Source organism: Perca flavescens, chromosome 7 (assembly GCF_004354835.1).
Source record: "Perca flavescens isolate YP-PL-M2 chromosome 7, PFLA_1.0, whole genome shotgun sequence".
Lineage (NCBI taxonomy): Eukaryota > Metazoa > Chordata > Actinopteri > Perciformes > Percidae > Perca > Perca flavescens.
The window spans coordinates 27,108,509-27,125,111 of NC_041337.1; the positions used below are offsets into that span (position 1 = coordinate 27,108,509).

General features: G+C 41.7%; 1 protein-coding gene across 5 annotated transcripts in view; it reads left to right on the forward strand.

Annotated features, from left to right (window-relative positions):
• Positions 1-14,497, forward strand: part of spen (spen family transcriptional repressor) — a 29,319-nt gene extending 14,822 nt beyond the window's left edge. For 4 of the 5 annotated variants that reach the window (XM_028581891.1, XM_028581892.1, XM_028581888.1 and 1 more), the window contains exons 4-15: positions 1,666-1,823; positions 2,022-2,222; positions 2,304-2,455; positions 2,576-2,701; positions 2,849-2,962; positions 3,048-3,161; positions 3,265-3,365; positions 3,501-11,334; positions 11,473-11,817; positions 11,924-12,118; positions 12,225-12,401; positions 12,526-14,497. In XM_028581891.1, the coding sequence (XP_028437692.1) occupies positions 1,666-1,823; positions 2,022-2,222; positions 2,304-2,455; positions 2,576-2,701; positions 2,849-2,962; positions 3,048-3,161; positions 3,265-3,365; positions 3,501-11,334; positions 11,473-11,817; positions 11,924-12,118; positions 12,225-12,401; positions 12,526-12,657 (9,649 nt within the window). In that variant the 3' untranslated portion in view covers positions 12,658-14,497. The remainder of the gene's footprint in view (positions 1-1,665; positions 1,824-2,021; positions 2,223-2,303; positions 2,456-2,575; positions 2,702-2,848; positions 2,963-3,047; positions 3,162-3,264; positions 3,366-3,500; positions 11,335-11,472; positions 11,818-11,923; positions 12,119-12,224; positions 12,402-12,525) is intronic. The other variant, XM_028581889.1, reaches the window with a different exon arrangement.
• The last annotated feature ends 2,106 nt before the right edge of the window (positions 14,498-16,603 follow it).

The following is a 16,603-nucleotide window of genomic DNA, read 5'->3' on the forward strand; positions in this document are numbered from 1 at the left end:
CATTTTAAAGGTCAATTGTATGGGTTTTTAGCAGCACTATCATTTCTAATTCAGTAGCATAAAATAGGTTGTAAATGTGCAAGAACTTTAAAGCAGTGTTCTGTGTGCAAGTTTCTACGTTGCCCATTTTTGTATGATCATTAGTGAATTTTTCAAATGACAAATCTGTTTTTACAAGTTGTTGGCTGAGTAGTTAATTGCTGTTAGGAGTCAAAGGCTGGAAAATGACCTTTGCCGCATGTAACTGCTGCAATGACACACTTTTTGGGTTGTTAAGATTTGATCTAAATTGGTTTATTATCGCTGTTCAAACTTTGAATTAAGTCAAGGTCCAGATTGCCATCATCACAAACCGTGGATGTCAGTTCTGTTGTGGTTGTTAGTTTATATGCTAATTTAGCTGTTGTTGTGCACTGCCGAGTGTTGCTACATTTGTTGTAATGATATTTGCATCCAAGTTCTTGTAAATGTATTTTTTATTAGTTGATTTGGGGTTAGTGTTACGTAATTGTGCAAGGAATGCATAAATAAGAAAAGGTTGGAATAATCAAATGCAAGTGAGGTCTGCATTTTTAAAAACTGCCCATGGGATTTACTCCACTACATACATTCCCCTCGCCCCTCTCCATTTGTTTATTTTTTGGATAACCGCATTACCTTTGGACACAGCAGAGTCCACAGCTCTGTACGACATGTAGCGACACATGTGGTTTGATGAGGTAGTGCTATGGGGGGAATTTCAAGAGACGGCTGGTATATTTTCTCACTGCCTACCTCTGTGTATGTGTAATGGCTCCCCCCCTCCGTGAGATCCAGTTGGAACTGGAAATTTCTGGCCAGTGCTGGCTGCCTGCCCACTCCCACAGGCCATGCTCCGTCAGCAGCACTTCCGGGAGAGTCTGAGCACAGGAGGAGAAAGTGAGAAGGAAATAAACAGCAGAGGGCCTAGAAAGCTCAGTCAGTCATTGGAATTGTTTTTGAGAAAAAAGGTGCATCAGGCAGCCATGAATTTGCTACTGACATGCAAATCCATCTTCTTATGTTGATTACCAGATGTGCTGTACACATAGGGGAGAAAGAGGGTGTTTTTCTCCTCTTCAGCTGAGAGACATCGTGGTTTTTAAACCGTAGAAAGACCCATTCACAGTGCATTACACAATATTTTATGCAAATGCATCACTATCTATATTGTGTGTGTATATAAAGCATAATATTACCTGTTCAATACAATATGTAATCAAATCTTCCTTTCTTGCCCTGCTGATTGGACAGAGCAAACACATTTTGTCACCTTTTTTCAGTCGGCGTTTACAAAAATCACATTTTAACTGCTGTTCTTAACATTGGAATACAGCATTTGGCTTTTATCCAATTTATGAATGATTTGTCATTTGTCTCATTTCTCTTACACTTGGTGTATCACTGCAAAATGATAAATCTGTATACGGTATACATATTCATAGCAATTTATGATTTCATTGAGGTATAAATAATAACTAGATTCTTACTTTTTTGGGTAGGCAAACACAACAAGTGACAGCAACAGAAAATCACCACCTTTTGATCATACATTGATAATGATAGTTTCAGATTGTGAAGCTTGCAACAACATCTAAGTCCATGTTCCTTTTTTTTTTTTTTTTTTTTTTTTTTTTTTTGGTACAGTGATTCTAGCAGTAGTTCAAGTGATGACTCCCCAGCTCGTTCAGTGCAGTCTGCTGCTGTTCCTGCACCCTCAGCACTTCCTTTATCCTCCCTTGACAAGGATGAACCACGTAAAAGCTTTGGCATCAAGGTCCAAAATCTTCCTGTGCGCTCTACAGGTTAGTTAAAAGGGGCTCATGCGGTTTGCAAGCACAACAAGCTTTTTTGCACAAATAGTAGTGCATTTTATTTCTGTACATCCCTCAAATATTGACACATTTTAATTAAAAAAAATTACCAATAGTTTATTATTTAATAATAACCTGTTACTTTTTCAGTATACAAAATTAATAAAACATTTGATCTGTTTACTACAGATACGAGCCTGAAGGATGGTTTGTTCCATGAATTTAAGAAACATGGAAAGGTCACATCTGTACAAATCCATGGAGCTTCAGAGGAGCGCTACGGACTTGTCTTTTTTCGCCAGCAAGAGGACCAAGAGAAAGCACTTGGAGCATCAAAGGGAAAGCTTTTTTTCGGCATGCAAATCGAAGTCACAGCCTGGAATGGCCCCGGTAAGTTCTGATTATTGACTATATTGCAGCACAAACCTAAAACAACAAAACGCACAAGGTTTCAATAAGCACGTTTTTCAGAGACCGAAAGTGAGAACGAATTTCGGCCCTTGGATGAGAGGATAGACGAGTTTCATCCAAAGGCCACACGGACGTTATTTATTGGAAACCTGGAGAAGACCACCACTTACCATGACCTACTTAACATCTTTCAACGCTTTGGAGAAATAGTGGTAGGTTAATGCTGTGAAGTGGTTAGGAATCAGGCCATATATGCAATTGTTACCATGCTGCACAGTTTGAAATGATCGCACTTACTGACAGCATATTTCTGTTTTCATTATTCTGCAAAGGATATTGACATTAAGAAGGTGAATGGAGCCCCACAGTATGCCTTTCTACAATACTGCGATATCGCCAGTGTCTGTAAGGCCATAAAGAAGATGGATGGGGAGTACCTTGGTAACAATAGACTCAAGGTGAGAATTATTACCATAATTTAAAATCATGGCTTTACTACCACATTTTTGTCTTTCACAACCATAAGTATTATTTATGAGCATGGTTTGTATAAACTGTTCTGTAAGTTAACATCTATTTGACATTTTTTCCTTCTTGTTTTTCAGCTGGGCTTTGGAAAGAGTATGCCAACGACGTGTGTTTGGTTGGATGGATTGGCGTCAAACACAACTGAGCAGTTTCTTACTCGTCATTTCTGCCGCTATGGACATGTTGTCAAGGTAAGTCTGTTTATTTTCCCCCTCACAGTTACCCATTGTTTACTTTCTGGCACCTTGGGACTCTTTTTTTCTCTGTCTTTTGCAGGTTGTATTTGACAGAATGAAAGGAATGGCCCTTATTCTGTATAACAACATTGAATATGCACAAGCCGCTGTCAAAGACACAAAGGGGTGGAAGATAGGGGGCAGTAAAATCAAGGTAACTGAAACAAAGCTTTGCTTGAAAATTTTGCTCTGTAATTTTTTTGTGTTCTTAATGCCTGACATGCTGTAAAAAATGCAACTTACCCTTTATTCTTCAGGTGGATTTTGCCAATCAGGAAAGTCAGATGGCTTTCTATCGTTCAATGCAGGCATCTGGCCAGGATATTCGAGACTTTTATGACATTCTCTCTGAAAGAAGGTTTGTGTAGTTTCCTTAAGGGATAATATTTTTGCCTCTATACTGTCTAATGTTAAACTTAACATTATTGATGCCGAGGTATGATGAAAAAAAATATGCTTGATTTTTTTTTTCTGGGGTTTTATTTCTTGGCAGGGATGATCGACGAACTCAATACGAATTTCAAGCAGAAAGACAATATTATGAAAATGTACGAACGCCAGGAACATATACTGAAGATCCACGTCGCAAATATCCTGCCAGAAGTCGGGAGTTTTACACTGAATGGGACCCATATCAGGGAGATTACTATGATCCACAATACTTTGAAGACCCCCGGGAATTTCGAGAATACAGAAGTGACCCTTATGAGCAGGACATTCGCAAATACAGCTATTTGCAACGGGAACGTGAAAGAGAGAGGGAGCGCTTTGAAACAGATCGTGGACGTGATCATGGGAGGAGGACCATTGAACGTAGCCAAAGCCCATCTCATGTTGCCTCTCGTCATTCTGCCAGCCCTACTGCATCTCCTTCACTCTCCGAGAGGATACCAAGTGATTCAGATCGGCGTATTTGTTGCCAGTCTTCTGAAAGAAGTGGAAGCTGCAGTTCTATCTCACCACCCAGATTTGAAAAACTTGAAAAAGCACGCACTGAAAGGTATAATAAAACTGACAAACTTGAGAAGGATCGAGTCTTTGAAGTTGAAAGAGGGAATTTGGTTGAAAAGGAGAAGCGGGCTGGGCGTAAAGATCGAGGCGACAAGGAAAAAAGTGACAAACAGAGGCTTAAAAAGCTAAAAGTTGCATCACCTATTATTATCCAAGCATGTGAGACGGAACCTGAACTTGATCGAGATGAAAGCCCTGAGTCCGTCCTTCGAAGTAAAAACAGTAAAATTCCAAAGGAAGGCTTGAGCAAAGGAAGGTTAGACCTTCTTCCTTGTGTTGTGCAATTGACACGCGTTAAAGAAAAAGAAGGAAAATTGATTGGTCAATCTGTGCAAGAAAAACAAATACCGAGGGGTGGAAGTGACAGTCCTAGATTGGTATCCCCTTCAGCTGACCAGAGGAGTCCTCCATTCCGCTCAGAACCATCAAAAAGTGATATCTCTAAGCATGGAAAGGTGCCTAGAGACAAAAATATGCACAGTTTTGTGGAGGTTATTGACAAAGTTATTGACAAGGATGCTAAAATCAAATCCAAAAAACATGGAAAATCTGAAATGGGATTTGACAGTGGTATTGCTGTGGATATTGATCGTTTGGCTGCAAGGAAAAGGCGTTTTGAAGACTCAGGGAAAACTGATCGACATAAGAGAACTAGTGAGGAGGATCTTGTTAGACCTGGACTTCATAAACTATGGAACAATGCTAAGGAGACCGATTTAGATAAGAACCTTTTGATAAAAGGGATGCATAAAAAGGAGCACCACAAGGATAAATGTGTCCGGATGGTTTCAGTTAGCAGTCCTAAAGATGGACGAGACTGTGAAAGCAACTCTGTAGGCTTTTCTCTGGAGCAGCAATCACGGCTAGGGGAGCTGCCGGAAGACTCTACAGATCAATTGGTCGCTCCCTACCTTAAAATGGATTTGGAGGGATCAAAAAGTGAAAACAGCTCCAGTCTCACAAAGATGTTAGATGATGGCAGCCTTAATTTGGATGAATTAAAAGAACAACAGAAACAAGTTTTGTCTGAAAATGAACAAGGAAAAGGGAAGTGCATGGACTCGGATGACGGAGATGAACACTTTGTGCACATTGACCAGAATATTTGCGCAAAACGGAGTCTATGGCTCCGACCTAAGCTTGGCGATCCTGATAAGCTAGTCAAGTTTGAAAACCCAGCAAGTAATGAGACTCATGACTTTGAAAAAGATTATGTAATACATGATGTTCCGAAACCAATTCAGGATATGGCCAATGATGACTTCTCTTCCAGTAAACGAAAGAAATTAGAACATTTTGACTTTGTCACTGCAAAAAGAGAGCGCAACTATCCAAATTCCCAAAAGTTGAATGAAGACATTTTTCAGAGTATAACCTCCTCTATAGGACATGGTCACTTTGCTGCAAATGAGGAAGATGAAACTGCCCAGATTTCTGTGGCTGTTATAAACAAAGAAAGAAAATCTTCTCCAACAACAGACGAGAGATTTTCACACACAGAGTCATTGAAAAACAGTTTGGGCCTGACAGCTACACATTTTCAGTCTTCTGACAGTGAGCTCCCAAAGCTTAAGACAACCTTGCTTGGCTGTGATGAGGAGTTAATGCAACGTTGGGAAAGACAGATAAAGTCTGATTCACTTAGAATGGAAATGACTTTCCCCAGTGATATTGCAAAATGTGAAACCATCCGCAAACGCCTTGGCCAGGATTTGGAACCTGGAGAAGTGCAGTCTGATTCAGATGATGATGGAGAAAACAAACCCATCTCTCCCAAGTCCAATAGTTCCTTGTCTTATATCCTTAGGGAACGTGACGAGAGGATGACAGACCTGAAGCTTTCAGGCTCATTGGAAAAGAATAAGTTTTATTCTTTTGCATTAGATAAAACTATAACTCCTGATACTAAAGCACTCCTTGAAAGAGCCAAGACACTGTATTCCTCCAGAGAAGATAATTGGTCCTTTCTCCCCTCACGCTTTCCAACCTCCCACAGCTGTTCAGATAAAGACAAAGTGAAGCTAGCACCTCGACCTATTCCTTCTTGGTATAAGAAAAAGATTCGTACTGACTCTGTTGAAAAGCTGCATGATAAAAAGGAGGAACTTAAGCCACAGGACCAAGAGCGACAAGACCTGTTTGCCTCTCGCTTCCTGCACAGCTCAATCTTTGAACAGGATTCCCGGCGTTTGCAGCATCTTGAACGTAAAGACCAAGATTTAGAAACTGGAGTTGGCATGCCTTTTGCTAAACCAGGTGCTACTGAGGCACAGCCTGAATCTGGAGTAAGTGACATGCCACAAGAGCCCTTAGTGCTTTTCCATAGTCGGTTTTTGGAGCTTCAACAACAAAAGGACAAGGACCATCTTCCACCTGATACTGAGAATGATTCAATAGTTGTGGAGATTAAAAGAGATGAAGTGCAGCATTGTGATAATGTTCTGTCTGATAAGGAATCCGAGCCAGTACTAAAGGTTGATGACAAATCAACCAGCCCCCGATTAACATTGTTAGTTTCACCATTTGTTCCTTCCCCGAAAGTATCCGAAAATAAAGAGTTTTTAACTCCATCCTCCGATGAACCGGTGTCATTTGTCAAAGAAGAAACCACAGAGCCAGTTCTTGAGGTATCTCCATCTCATTCTTTCCCTCTGGAAGACTTCAAACCAGTTGCTCCTAAGCTAACCATAACCCCTCCTTTTGTCCTTTTGGGGTCAGAAAATGAAATGGAAACAAAAGAGTTAATTGAACCCGTAGCAAAAATTGGAGATAGTTTGGCAGTGGAACATAATCCTCTTGTGGAAGATAAGCCTCCCACTCCTGGTGCTTCCTTAAGTGGTTTTGAGAGAGAGACTGCAGAATTCACATACTCTGAATATCCAAAGATTGAAGAAAAATCTGAAATTAAGATAGAACCTAAAATAGAAAATCCGGAAACAAAACATTTTGAGGAATCTCAGAAACCTGAGGCAGATAGTGAGGCGTGTATAACAGAGCTAGAGGCTGACATAAAACCATTACCAAACCGCAGACAGCCCAAGAGTAAAAAGGCAAAATCACTTTCAGTATTACGTACTTCCCAACCTTCCCAAATAGTTGCCACTGAGAAACCTGCAACACGAAAGAGTGAACGGATTGACCGAGAGAAACTCAAAAGGGCTTCATCTCCTCGGGCAGATGTACCAAAAGCATCAATTGAGTACAAAGCCACTTCCAAGTCACCAATTCATGCATCAGATTCTGAGCAAAACCTTGAGTCAAGTTTGATACATGGCAGAACACGTCGCAGGAATGTAAGATCAGTCTACGCCACGCTACATGAAGACGACCAAGCTGGCAAAGAGGTGGTTGAATCATCCCGCTCCATGCGCAAACGTGGTGCTGATAAAGAACCATTACAGCAAGATATTCCAATTCCATCTACCAATACAAGGCGAGGACGCCCACCAAAAAGAGGCGTCAAACGAGGTGAAGATGTATCACCAGTTAAGGGGGATCAGCAGAAAATGGTCGAAGAAGACCCCGAGGTCAAAGAGACCTCTACTCCTGTAGAGGTTGTAAAATCCTCCGAGGGATGGCGTTCACCCCGCACGCAGAAAGTGCAACAAACACAATTGACTTCATCTGCTCCAGTTAACAAGAAAGGAGGTAGAATAGACAAACCGTCTGGGAGCACTACAGTGCTAGCTGAACAAGCTGATCTGGCAAGTCATGATGAATCAGAATTTAATCCTAAAGCTGATTCTGAACTGTTTGTGAAGCTATCAGAAAAGGTGGAAAATGCAAGCTCACCAGTGCACAGAATGGAAAAAGACTTAACAAATTCTGGTGGAAATAAATCTACTGTTGGGGATATTGAAACGGTAGACACCAGCTCCTCTGAGAGGAGACAACTGTCTGAAAAGAGTGTTAAAATGAAAACACCTAGGCTGAAAAGAAATACCAAGCAGGTCAATGAAGATAAATCACACAGCTTAAAAAATCTTGAAATCCGTGTAAGCCTTGATGACGTAAAAGTTTTACTTCGTTCAGAGGATGATGAGCCGGAGTCCTTTGATGCTCCCACATTTACAAAAACTAAGACAATAGTAAAAGAGAATGCAGAAACAAAGATTGTAGGCTTTCCAAAAGAATCAAAAGAACTTGATGCACAGGAACAGGAAGACAGCCTGTCAGAACCTGAACTTCCTGCTGATCCAGCGACTCTCTTAGCACGGCAGATGGAACTAGAGCAGGCAGTTGAAAATATTGCCAAACTTACAGTTGAGCAACCTCCTCGGCCGTATAAGGAACCACCTTCCGAGCAGCCTACAATATTGCCTCCGGTCATAGTAGAGCAAGAAGCTGAGGTTGAGGAGGAAAAGCGAGCTAATCCTGCAAGCGAAACTGAACTTGCAGCTGCTATTGATTCCATTACAGCTGAAGAAACATGTGCAGATGCAGATGGTTTCACAGCTCCTCCAACTTACACTGCTCTTGTTCCTAACCCTGAATCCTTGACATCCCCCTCCTCCAACGAGATTATGGAACCTGAAACACACATGGTGATTAACAATATTCTTGCTGCGGACTCAGATGATGGTCCGCCGACACCCAGCCCAAAGGGACACATTGCAGAGTCTAAGGCAGCTGAGGATACCTCTCTACTTGAGACACCAAAGAAAACAGGCAGAGTTAGAGCCAAAACCCTGAAGAAATCGAGAAGTCGTAAAGGTGCAGCTAATAAGAGAGGGGATATTGCTGCAGAGGTTTCACAACCAGAGCCCTCCCCAGTCAAGTTACCGGAGTCCATCCCAGAAGACCCAGAAACCATCAATTCACAAGCAGTCACTGCTACAGCTGGTGCAACTGCAGCAGCTTCTGTGGTCACTGCTGTTGCAACTTGTAGGCGTGATCTTACAAGTGCTATAACTGTAGACACGCCAAAAGAGGCAGAACAGCCTGAAGTTGAACAGCCTGTACCAAAAGAATCTGCCTTTTATTCAGGCCCAAGCAACATATCTAGTAGTAAAAAGCATCCCCAGGCAGAAAAGCCATCTACCCCTACTCCTGGTCCTGCCCGCCCACAACCTATATCCCAGTTCGGCATACCCCTGCTGCGACCTGCCAAAATGCCACATTCGCCAGACTGGCCTCCTAGAACTGAAGAAAGTAGAATTTATGTTGCTCCTTCATGCCACGTTACAGTGGTAACTCCTCCACCAGCATCAACTGCACTTGGAACCCCTTCAACAAATACCCCAATGCCTCCTGACACGAAGGCCTCGGATATTGACCCTAGTTCCAGTACCTTAAGAAAAATCCTGATGGAACCTAAATATGTGTCTGCATCAAACAGCAATTCTATAGCTACTACTATGGTGACATCTACATTGTCTGATCCTTTGCGGATGTCAGAGAATGAAAATCCCTCCGTTACAGTGGGTTCAAGACAGTTACATCCCGAAGAGAGACCACCTTTACCCCCCCAGCCCATACAACACAAACCCTTCCCACTGACAGAGTCCCAACAGAACTGTGGAGAGAAGATTCAGCATACAGTTATTTCTCCTGCTACCTCAGTAATAAGTCGAATTCCAATGCCTTATGATACAGAGGAAACTCCCCGAATTTCCCTAAGCAACCGAAGCATTGGCCTGTCTATTCCAAAGCAAAAATTTAGATCAAACTCTAATGAGAATAACCGCTACCATGGCATGGATATAGTAGAAGATGGGTCTAGAGGGCGCTCTGTTGTTGAGACCACTCCCTACAGTAGAGGCTCCAATCCTGGCCTAAGGGTCAATACATCGGAGGGTGTTGTTGTTTTGAGTTATTCGGGTCAGAAAACTGATGGACCTCACAGGATGAGAGCCAAAATTAGTCAAATTCCTCAAGCCAGTGCTGGTGATATAGAGTTTCAGCAATCGGTGTCCAAATCTTCGATAAAGCAAGACCCACTCATAACATCATCCCAGTCGCCTACCCCAAAACTAGCCCCAACCCCTACAGCTTATGGACACACAGGGGTTCTCTTGACAAGCCAGTCTTATAACTCTCAACCTGTCATTTCCAGTACAAAGCAGGAGAGTCTTGGATGTGACAAATCTGAAGCCCCGTATCACACCGCATCCCAGGGTGGCGTTGTAAAGATGTACCAACAGCCAGTTAGTTCTCCCCAAGTCTTGATGTACAACCAAGCTGTGATACAGCAACAGCATGCCAAGAGAGGACCGGGGTCTGAACCTCTGCCAAAAAAGATGGACATTGGCAAAGCTGTTCAGCAGTCTAGCCTAAGCCCGGTCATGAGTCCACACCACCCATCGCTACCTGGAACCCGCATGAGCCCCAGCCCTAGCATCCCAACTGATCGGTCAGCTCTACACCTAAAGCAAGAACCCCAGTCCCCACGGACAGCTGTTCACTCCCCTTCACACTTTGTCAAAGCCTGTCCTCCAAGCAGTTCTCCTAGAGGAACTTCTGTCGTTCTCGGTCATGGCATGCCACCAGTGTCTACATATCATTCTAGTATGCATCACCCACACTCAGAACAGTCCTCTGTCATAATTCAACCTCACAGTGTCACTCAGGCAATGGCTCATGAAGCCAGGATGAACACCCCACCAATGTCTGGGATAAACTATGGAAGGCGAGGTGATTCCCTGTCTTCATCACACCCAGGTCCTCCACAGCGCTCAAACACACCGCAGCCTAATGTCATCCGAGATTTGGTACTTCAGTGTCATTCTAGTCCCAAGAGGTCAGTATCAGGTGGTGGTGGTGGTGGCAGCAGCAGTGTAAGTGAAGAAGACCCCAGACACTTTAACCAAGCTCTTAGTAGATCTTCCGTGCCCCAGCTCCAATCTGATGTAATGATGATTCACAGTGATCACCGAGGGCTCCACCCAAGCATACGCATGGACCAGTACAGAGACATGCACCAGCGCATCCTCATGCACCAGCAACTGGGTGAGCAGGCAGCTGTAGAAGCAAGACAGTCACGCACCTCAGAAACTGGAACGTCTCTAAGCAACATCTCTGGGCCTTCAAAGGGGGGTCCTATAGTGGGAAAGAGCATTGACCTTTCTGCAAAAGAATCTCTCAAACCACCAGAAGGAAAGCTGATACATCCATCCTCCAACGAAAGTAGAATCAGGGGAGTCCATGCATCTTCTCCTGTCCTGGTTTCATCTCACCCGCATGGGGTACAGCTGATGCATCCAGGAGGTGCGGGCTCCTTTCCAGTATATCGGGATATGCGAGGATTTCCATCCCAGTTTCCAGGACATCTTTCATCGGGACACAACCTGGCTAACCAAGGCATTACATCTTCACAGGTTACTTGATATGCTTTTGTTATTGACGTTGTGCATTTTTTTAGCATTGTAATATGTATCATGTTTGTATTTAATAGATCATATACAAATACAAAATATGCAAAAACTATTAAGTGGGTTATGTATTTTCTCAATCAGGTCCTGCCGGAGCCTGAGTTGAGTCACAGGGGTAAAATGTCTCAGTCACATGTGGGAGGAAGTGATTCCAACTCAGAGGGTTCCCATCTTCGCCATGCTACCTCTACAGATCTTTCACACATTTCCCGAATATCACGGGATACAGTCTCCCCCTCATACCAGTCTCCAATGGCGTCTCCTATGAGTCTTACTCATAAGCCAGATCTATCTCTACAGAAAGGCCCTCCAGCCTTCCTGTCAACACCTTCGCAAACAGTACCCCCATCAAGTTCTCTGCATCCTAGGCCTGATGCTAAGCTGGAACATTCGGGACATCGTTCCGTTGACATGGTGCAGCTTTTGACGGTAGGAAGACCGATCGACAAGCAATTTCATCATACATGGAATATGTTTTCAAGACGATACCAAAGAGGAAAATATTTTTAAAAAATATTTTGTTTTTGTTGTACAGAAATATCCTATTGTATGGCAAGGCCTTTTGGCACTGAAGAACGACCAGGCTGCTGTCCAGTTGCACTTTGTTTCTGGCAACACCATACTGGCCCAGCGCTCCCTGCCGCCCACAGAAGGAGGTCCTCTTCTCCGTATTGTCCAGAGGATGAGGCTTGAGGCTTCCCAGTTGGATAGTGTGGCACGCAGAATGACTGTAAGTACTTTCGTTTTTACTAAAGCAGGTTCTAAAGTTTGGATCAACAAGATTGATCAAATGGAGACTTAATTGTAAATTTGTGTATCATTCTTACATGAATTAGACTTATCATTCATGGCAGGTGAAGAATGACTACTGTTTGCTCCTGGCTCTACCCTGTGGTCGAGACCAAGAAGATGTCCTTGGTCAAACCCAAGCTTTGAAAAGTGGCTTCATCACCTACCTGCAAGCCAAACAGGCAGCTGGCATTATCAATGTGCCCAACCCTGGTTCTAATCAGGTCTGTGGTCATTTCAACTTTTTTCTGTTCTACCTTTCTTTTTTAATAGTTCCTGTGTTTTACAATGAAAAATCATAAAATGTAGTTCCGTCTCTAATTGTTACTTTCATCTTTTGATTCACAGCCGGCTTATGTGGTGCAGATTTTCCCGCCATGTGAGTTCTCGGAGAGCCACCTCTCGCGCCTGGCCCCAGACCTTCTCAACAGCATCTCCAGCATTTCCCCTCACCTCATGATTGTCATTGCTTCTGTTTAATTACCTCCATTTTTTTGCTGAACAAAGCCAACACCAGCCCTTTTGGACCAGTTTTATAAACTGGAATTGCCTCATATATTTTGATGAGTTTTTACAATTTTCTTTTCTTCTTCACTTCACCAAGTCCTTAAGTCACTCAATGACATTGAATTCCAAAAACTATACCTTTTTACAGAGAAGATCTGAAGAGTCGAACGGGGATTTTTGATGATCATTTCTGATTTTTCATTTCATTTTTGCCATTTTTGGAGGTGTTGTGCATAGCCTTTTCTAATTCATAGCAGCCATAAAGCTATGGATTGAGACCTGCCTATGGGATATTTTTTACCTTCATAAAAGTGATAAAGTGATTGTGATTTTTTTTTTTTTTTTTTTTTTATAAAAAAGACAAATGATATGAGAAGTCATTGCACTATGTTAAGGACAAATTGTGAACTATGTACAGATTTGAGTATAAAATGATACATGTTATGGAATTACTCTCATGATCCACCATGCTTGTGCAAGATAAAAGAAAATCATTGCCTGGAAAATGATCAAGAATCATTTCAGCCTGATCAATCATACTGCTTTCGCTCCTTCACCATCAGCCAACTTCTACGTCATTTCTGGACTCAACTCTCCATCCCGAAGTGTTCCCTGCCCCAGGAACTCATGAGGGGACGTTTAGAGTTGTACAGTTTACACTCAATGCCTCAACAGGGGACTATATAAAGAATATTTAATTAGTTTATTTTTGTTTGCATCTTTAAGCCGAAGGGTATTGTGGACAATTGTGAAACTGTAAATATTATAAATATTTAAAGACTGAAGCAATGTGGAGAGACCAAGTGAATTATTTTACAAGAAAGATCATCATGTTTTCTTTTTTTTTTTTTTTTTTTTTTTTTTCATTGGGCAGGGGCAAGAAGGGGAATGGTGGGAAGGATCTGTTCAGGATCCAGGAGTGATATTGAAGAAAAAAATATTTTTAAAATTGATTCTGTGCCAAAATGTCTTTTGCAAATGCTCAACACACGCAATGTAAACAAAAATTGACCAGAACCTATTTTCATATGTGACTTTGTATTTTGCCTGTCTGAGGGCAGACTTAATTCCCTTTTTTTTGTATTGGTCATCAACCCAACTCTGTTACTACAGTGATTTTACATTATGAAGTTGTATCCTCATTTTGAAGGAAACCTTGTGTTGTAGGGGTTGCATTTTTTTGTTTGTACTCCTTCTCCCTGATGTGGTCCTTCACTGCCACCTGCTGTCTGAAAATCATCCTCACATATTAAGCACTGCATCCTGAGGTCATTTAAGCCATGACTTCATGACAGATGTGCTATAGCATGCTTTATTTTCAAATCTTAAAGGGTAAACTGAAATCATAAAGAATGTGACTTGAACTTGACATCATGCCGCTAATGGATGTGTTTATCATGTGTCTCCATCGCTCCCCTTGACTGTCTCCTTGAGCCAAGCTGTAAATACTAATGTCCTTAATCTGTGCTCGTGTATTTTCCCCCTTCATAATTGTCTTTATTCAGGGTCCTTCTTTTTGTTTTGTGCAACAAAACAAAGCAGTCTGAAAGAGACGGGAGATAAGGTGTGTGAAACCGATGCTGAAAGTAAAACCAGGCTTGTCAGTTTTGTGGTGTAAATATTTCTATGACTGCAAGCTAAATACTCTCATTGTTATGTTGAAGGCACTTATAATTTTTGATAAATGAGAAAAAAAAACTTAAAACGGTGATTAATATGAAAACTGTCTTTTGATCAATCTTCATTTTGAGTGTATTTTGCTGTTCCTCTATGAGGACATTTTAAACTGTAAAATAAATGGTTGTTTAACTTACTTCTGAAGATCATTAACTGGTCTTTCACTCTTGGTTTGTGTTTTTGTGACTCGCCTTGAGAAACTTTAGTTATTTTGATGCACGGACTGGTGAAGAAATTTTTTTTTTTTTTTTTTCCAGAATCTTGACTGTTAGTTAACAAATAGGACTTGCATCACTGTAATCTAAAATATGCAAGCTACTATGTTCATTGTCTGGAAGCTTTAACTTCTGTCTCTCTGCAACAGGTTGCAATAGTTTATATAGTGAACATACGCTAGCTGATATATCATTGCTTCTCAGAATCACTGCTGCAGTCTATTCAGCAGTCAGAAGATGTCAGTATCTACCTAGACTACATTGCTTAGCTTCAAGCTGTGACACAGCTTTGTGAAGCCAATCAGGCTTCCACAGAATTTCAATTTTAATTCACCATGCCAATGATTAGGTTTTTGAAATTTTGACCCTGTCTTTATTTTGATATGACTCTGGAGCATAGAATATTGGAATTTTTAAATTTGTTAAAGGAAAATGTGCACTCTTGGAAGAGCTCTGCTCAGACCTTAAAAATACATCTAAGCAAGTAAGAAATGTGTCTTTGACTTACTGTATATTGTTTTCATTAGCAGCCAGCAAGACCTGGGTTTAATTCTGGTCTGACACAGAAGGAATTGTGGGGGATCTTGTATGCCTAAACATGTCTGACTTGGTCAGGGAAGATTCTGCTTTAAGTAATAGGATGCATGGGTTTGCTGTCTCACTGCATAAACAAAAGCAGTATACTACGGGCAAAAAAGATAATGTTAAGTGCATTCAGGATTATCTATATACACCTTCGAGCACTGTGTCAATGACAAAACTTGAATGGCAATGACAAGTTATACAAATGTTTTTGTTACTTTAGAGAGGTATTCAAATGGCTATAGAGCAAGACAAACTATGGCTGTCAAGGCTGCAGTTATAGTCTCATCCCTGAGGCAAACGGCTCCATGGTTTCTGGAATTTCAAGACTGTAGCTTTAACATTACTGTTTCCGGCTGCACCCGTCAAATTCAACAGTACACTAGCCGGCAGATTCCCCCGGAGGGAGGCCTTGGGGATTTAGTGGTGATTGGAATTCTATTTGGGAACATTTGGTGGTCAGGGCTGCAGGATCTTTCATTATTTTTGGAAGTATTCCTTAGAGTGCAATTAATTACAATCAAATGCAGTCGGCCTGTGAAGAGACACCAACTTACTGAATATAATGAATTATGGACTGTTATTTTCCATCTTCATCCAACGAAGCTGATAGTAAGACAGTACGTCAAGACTTAATAAAGGATGATACTGAGGAACACCAACTGCAGCAGCATAAGCTGGTGATTGAGCAACCAAAGAACGGTAAATAGCGTCATACCGTTCTTATTTTATCTCTCGTCATTATGCCCACAGTGGAAAGAAAGGAGTTTGACCACGCAGAAGAGGTGAGGCATAAGTGATTTATTGTGCCTCGGCAGGCCAAGACTTGGAATGTTAATTGACGCCCTGTTTGCAGCATGAGAAGAAGCAGATCAGATTGGGACAGTGAAAAGGCAAGACGGAAGACTTCAGGAGAAAGTCAAGATACTTCCCTGCATGTTGCCCCCCCGTCTCCCCTCCTCCAGATTTATTGCTCTTCTAAAGATTACAGACTCGGCCTTTTGGCGGTCAAGCAAAGTCGAGAAGGCGTCATGTGCCCTTGGCCTTAAAGTTGAGCTCATTCATATTTTTGAGCTGTTCTCCTCTTGAATTCTTTGCCACAAAATGACATTTTGAAAGCCCAATTTTAGCTAGAAAATGTAAAGAATGTTGAAAATTCAGAGGTTGGTTTTTCAGACGCTGATAAGTGCTTGTCTTCTTGTTTTGCCCTTCTGGCATTGAGCAGCATTCCATGCTGGTGGTTGGACAATTTGTCCTTACATGAGAGCACAGAATAAACCAAGTAAAAGGGATACTTTGATTTAAAAAATGACTTTGCTGAAAATGTCAAAGTACGTGATGCGTCAGCATAGTCATGACGAGAGCTCTGGAATGCAGGCTTTTGTTTAGGCATTTACCTATTATATTATTCAAACTGTCACTAAGAGAATTAACAGAAAGAGCTG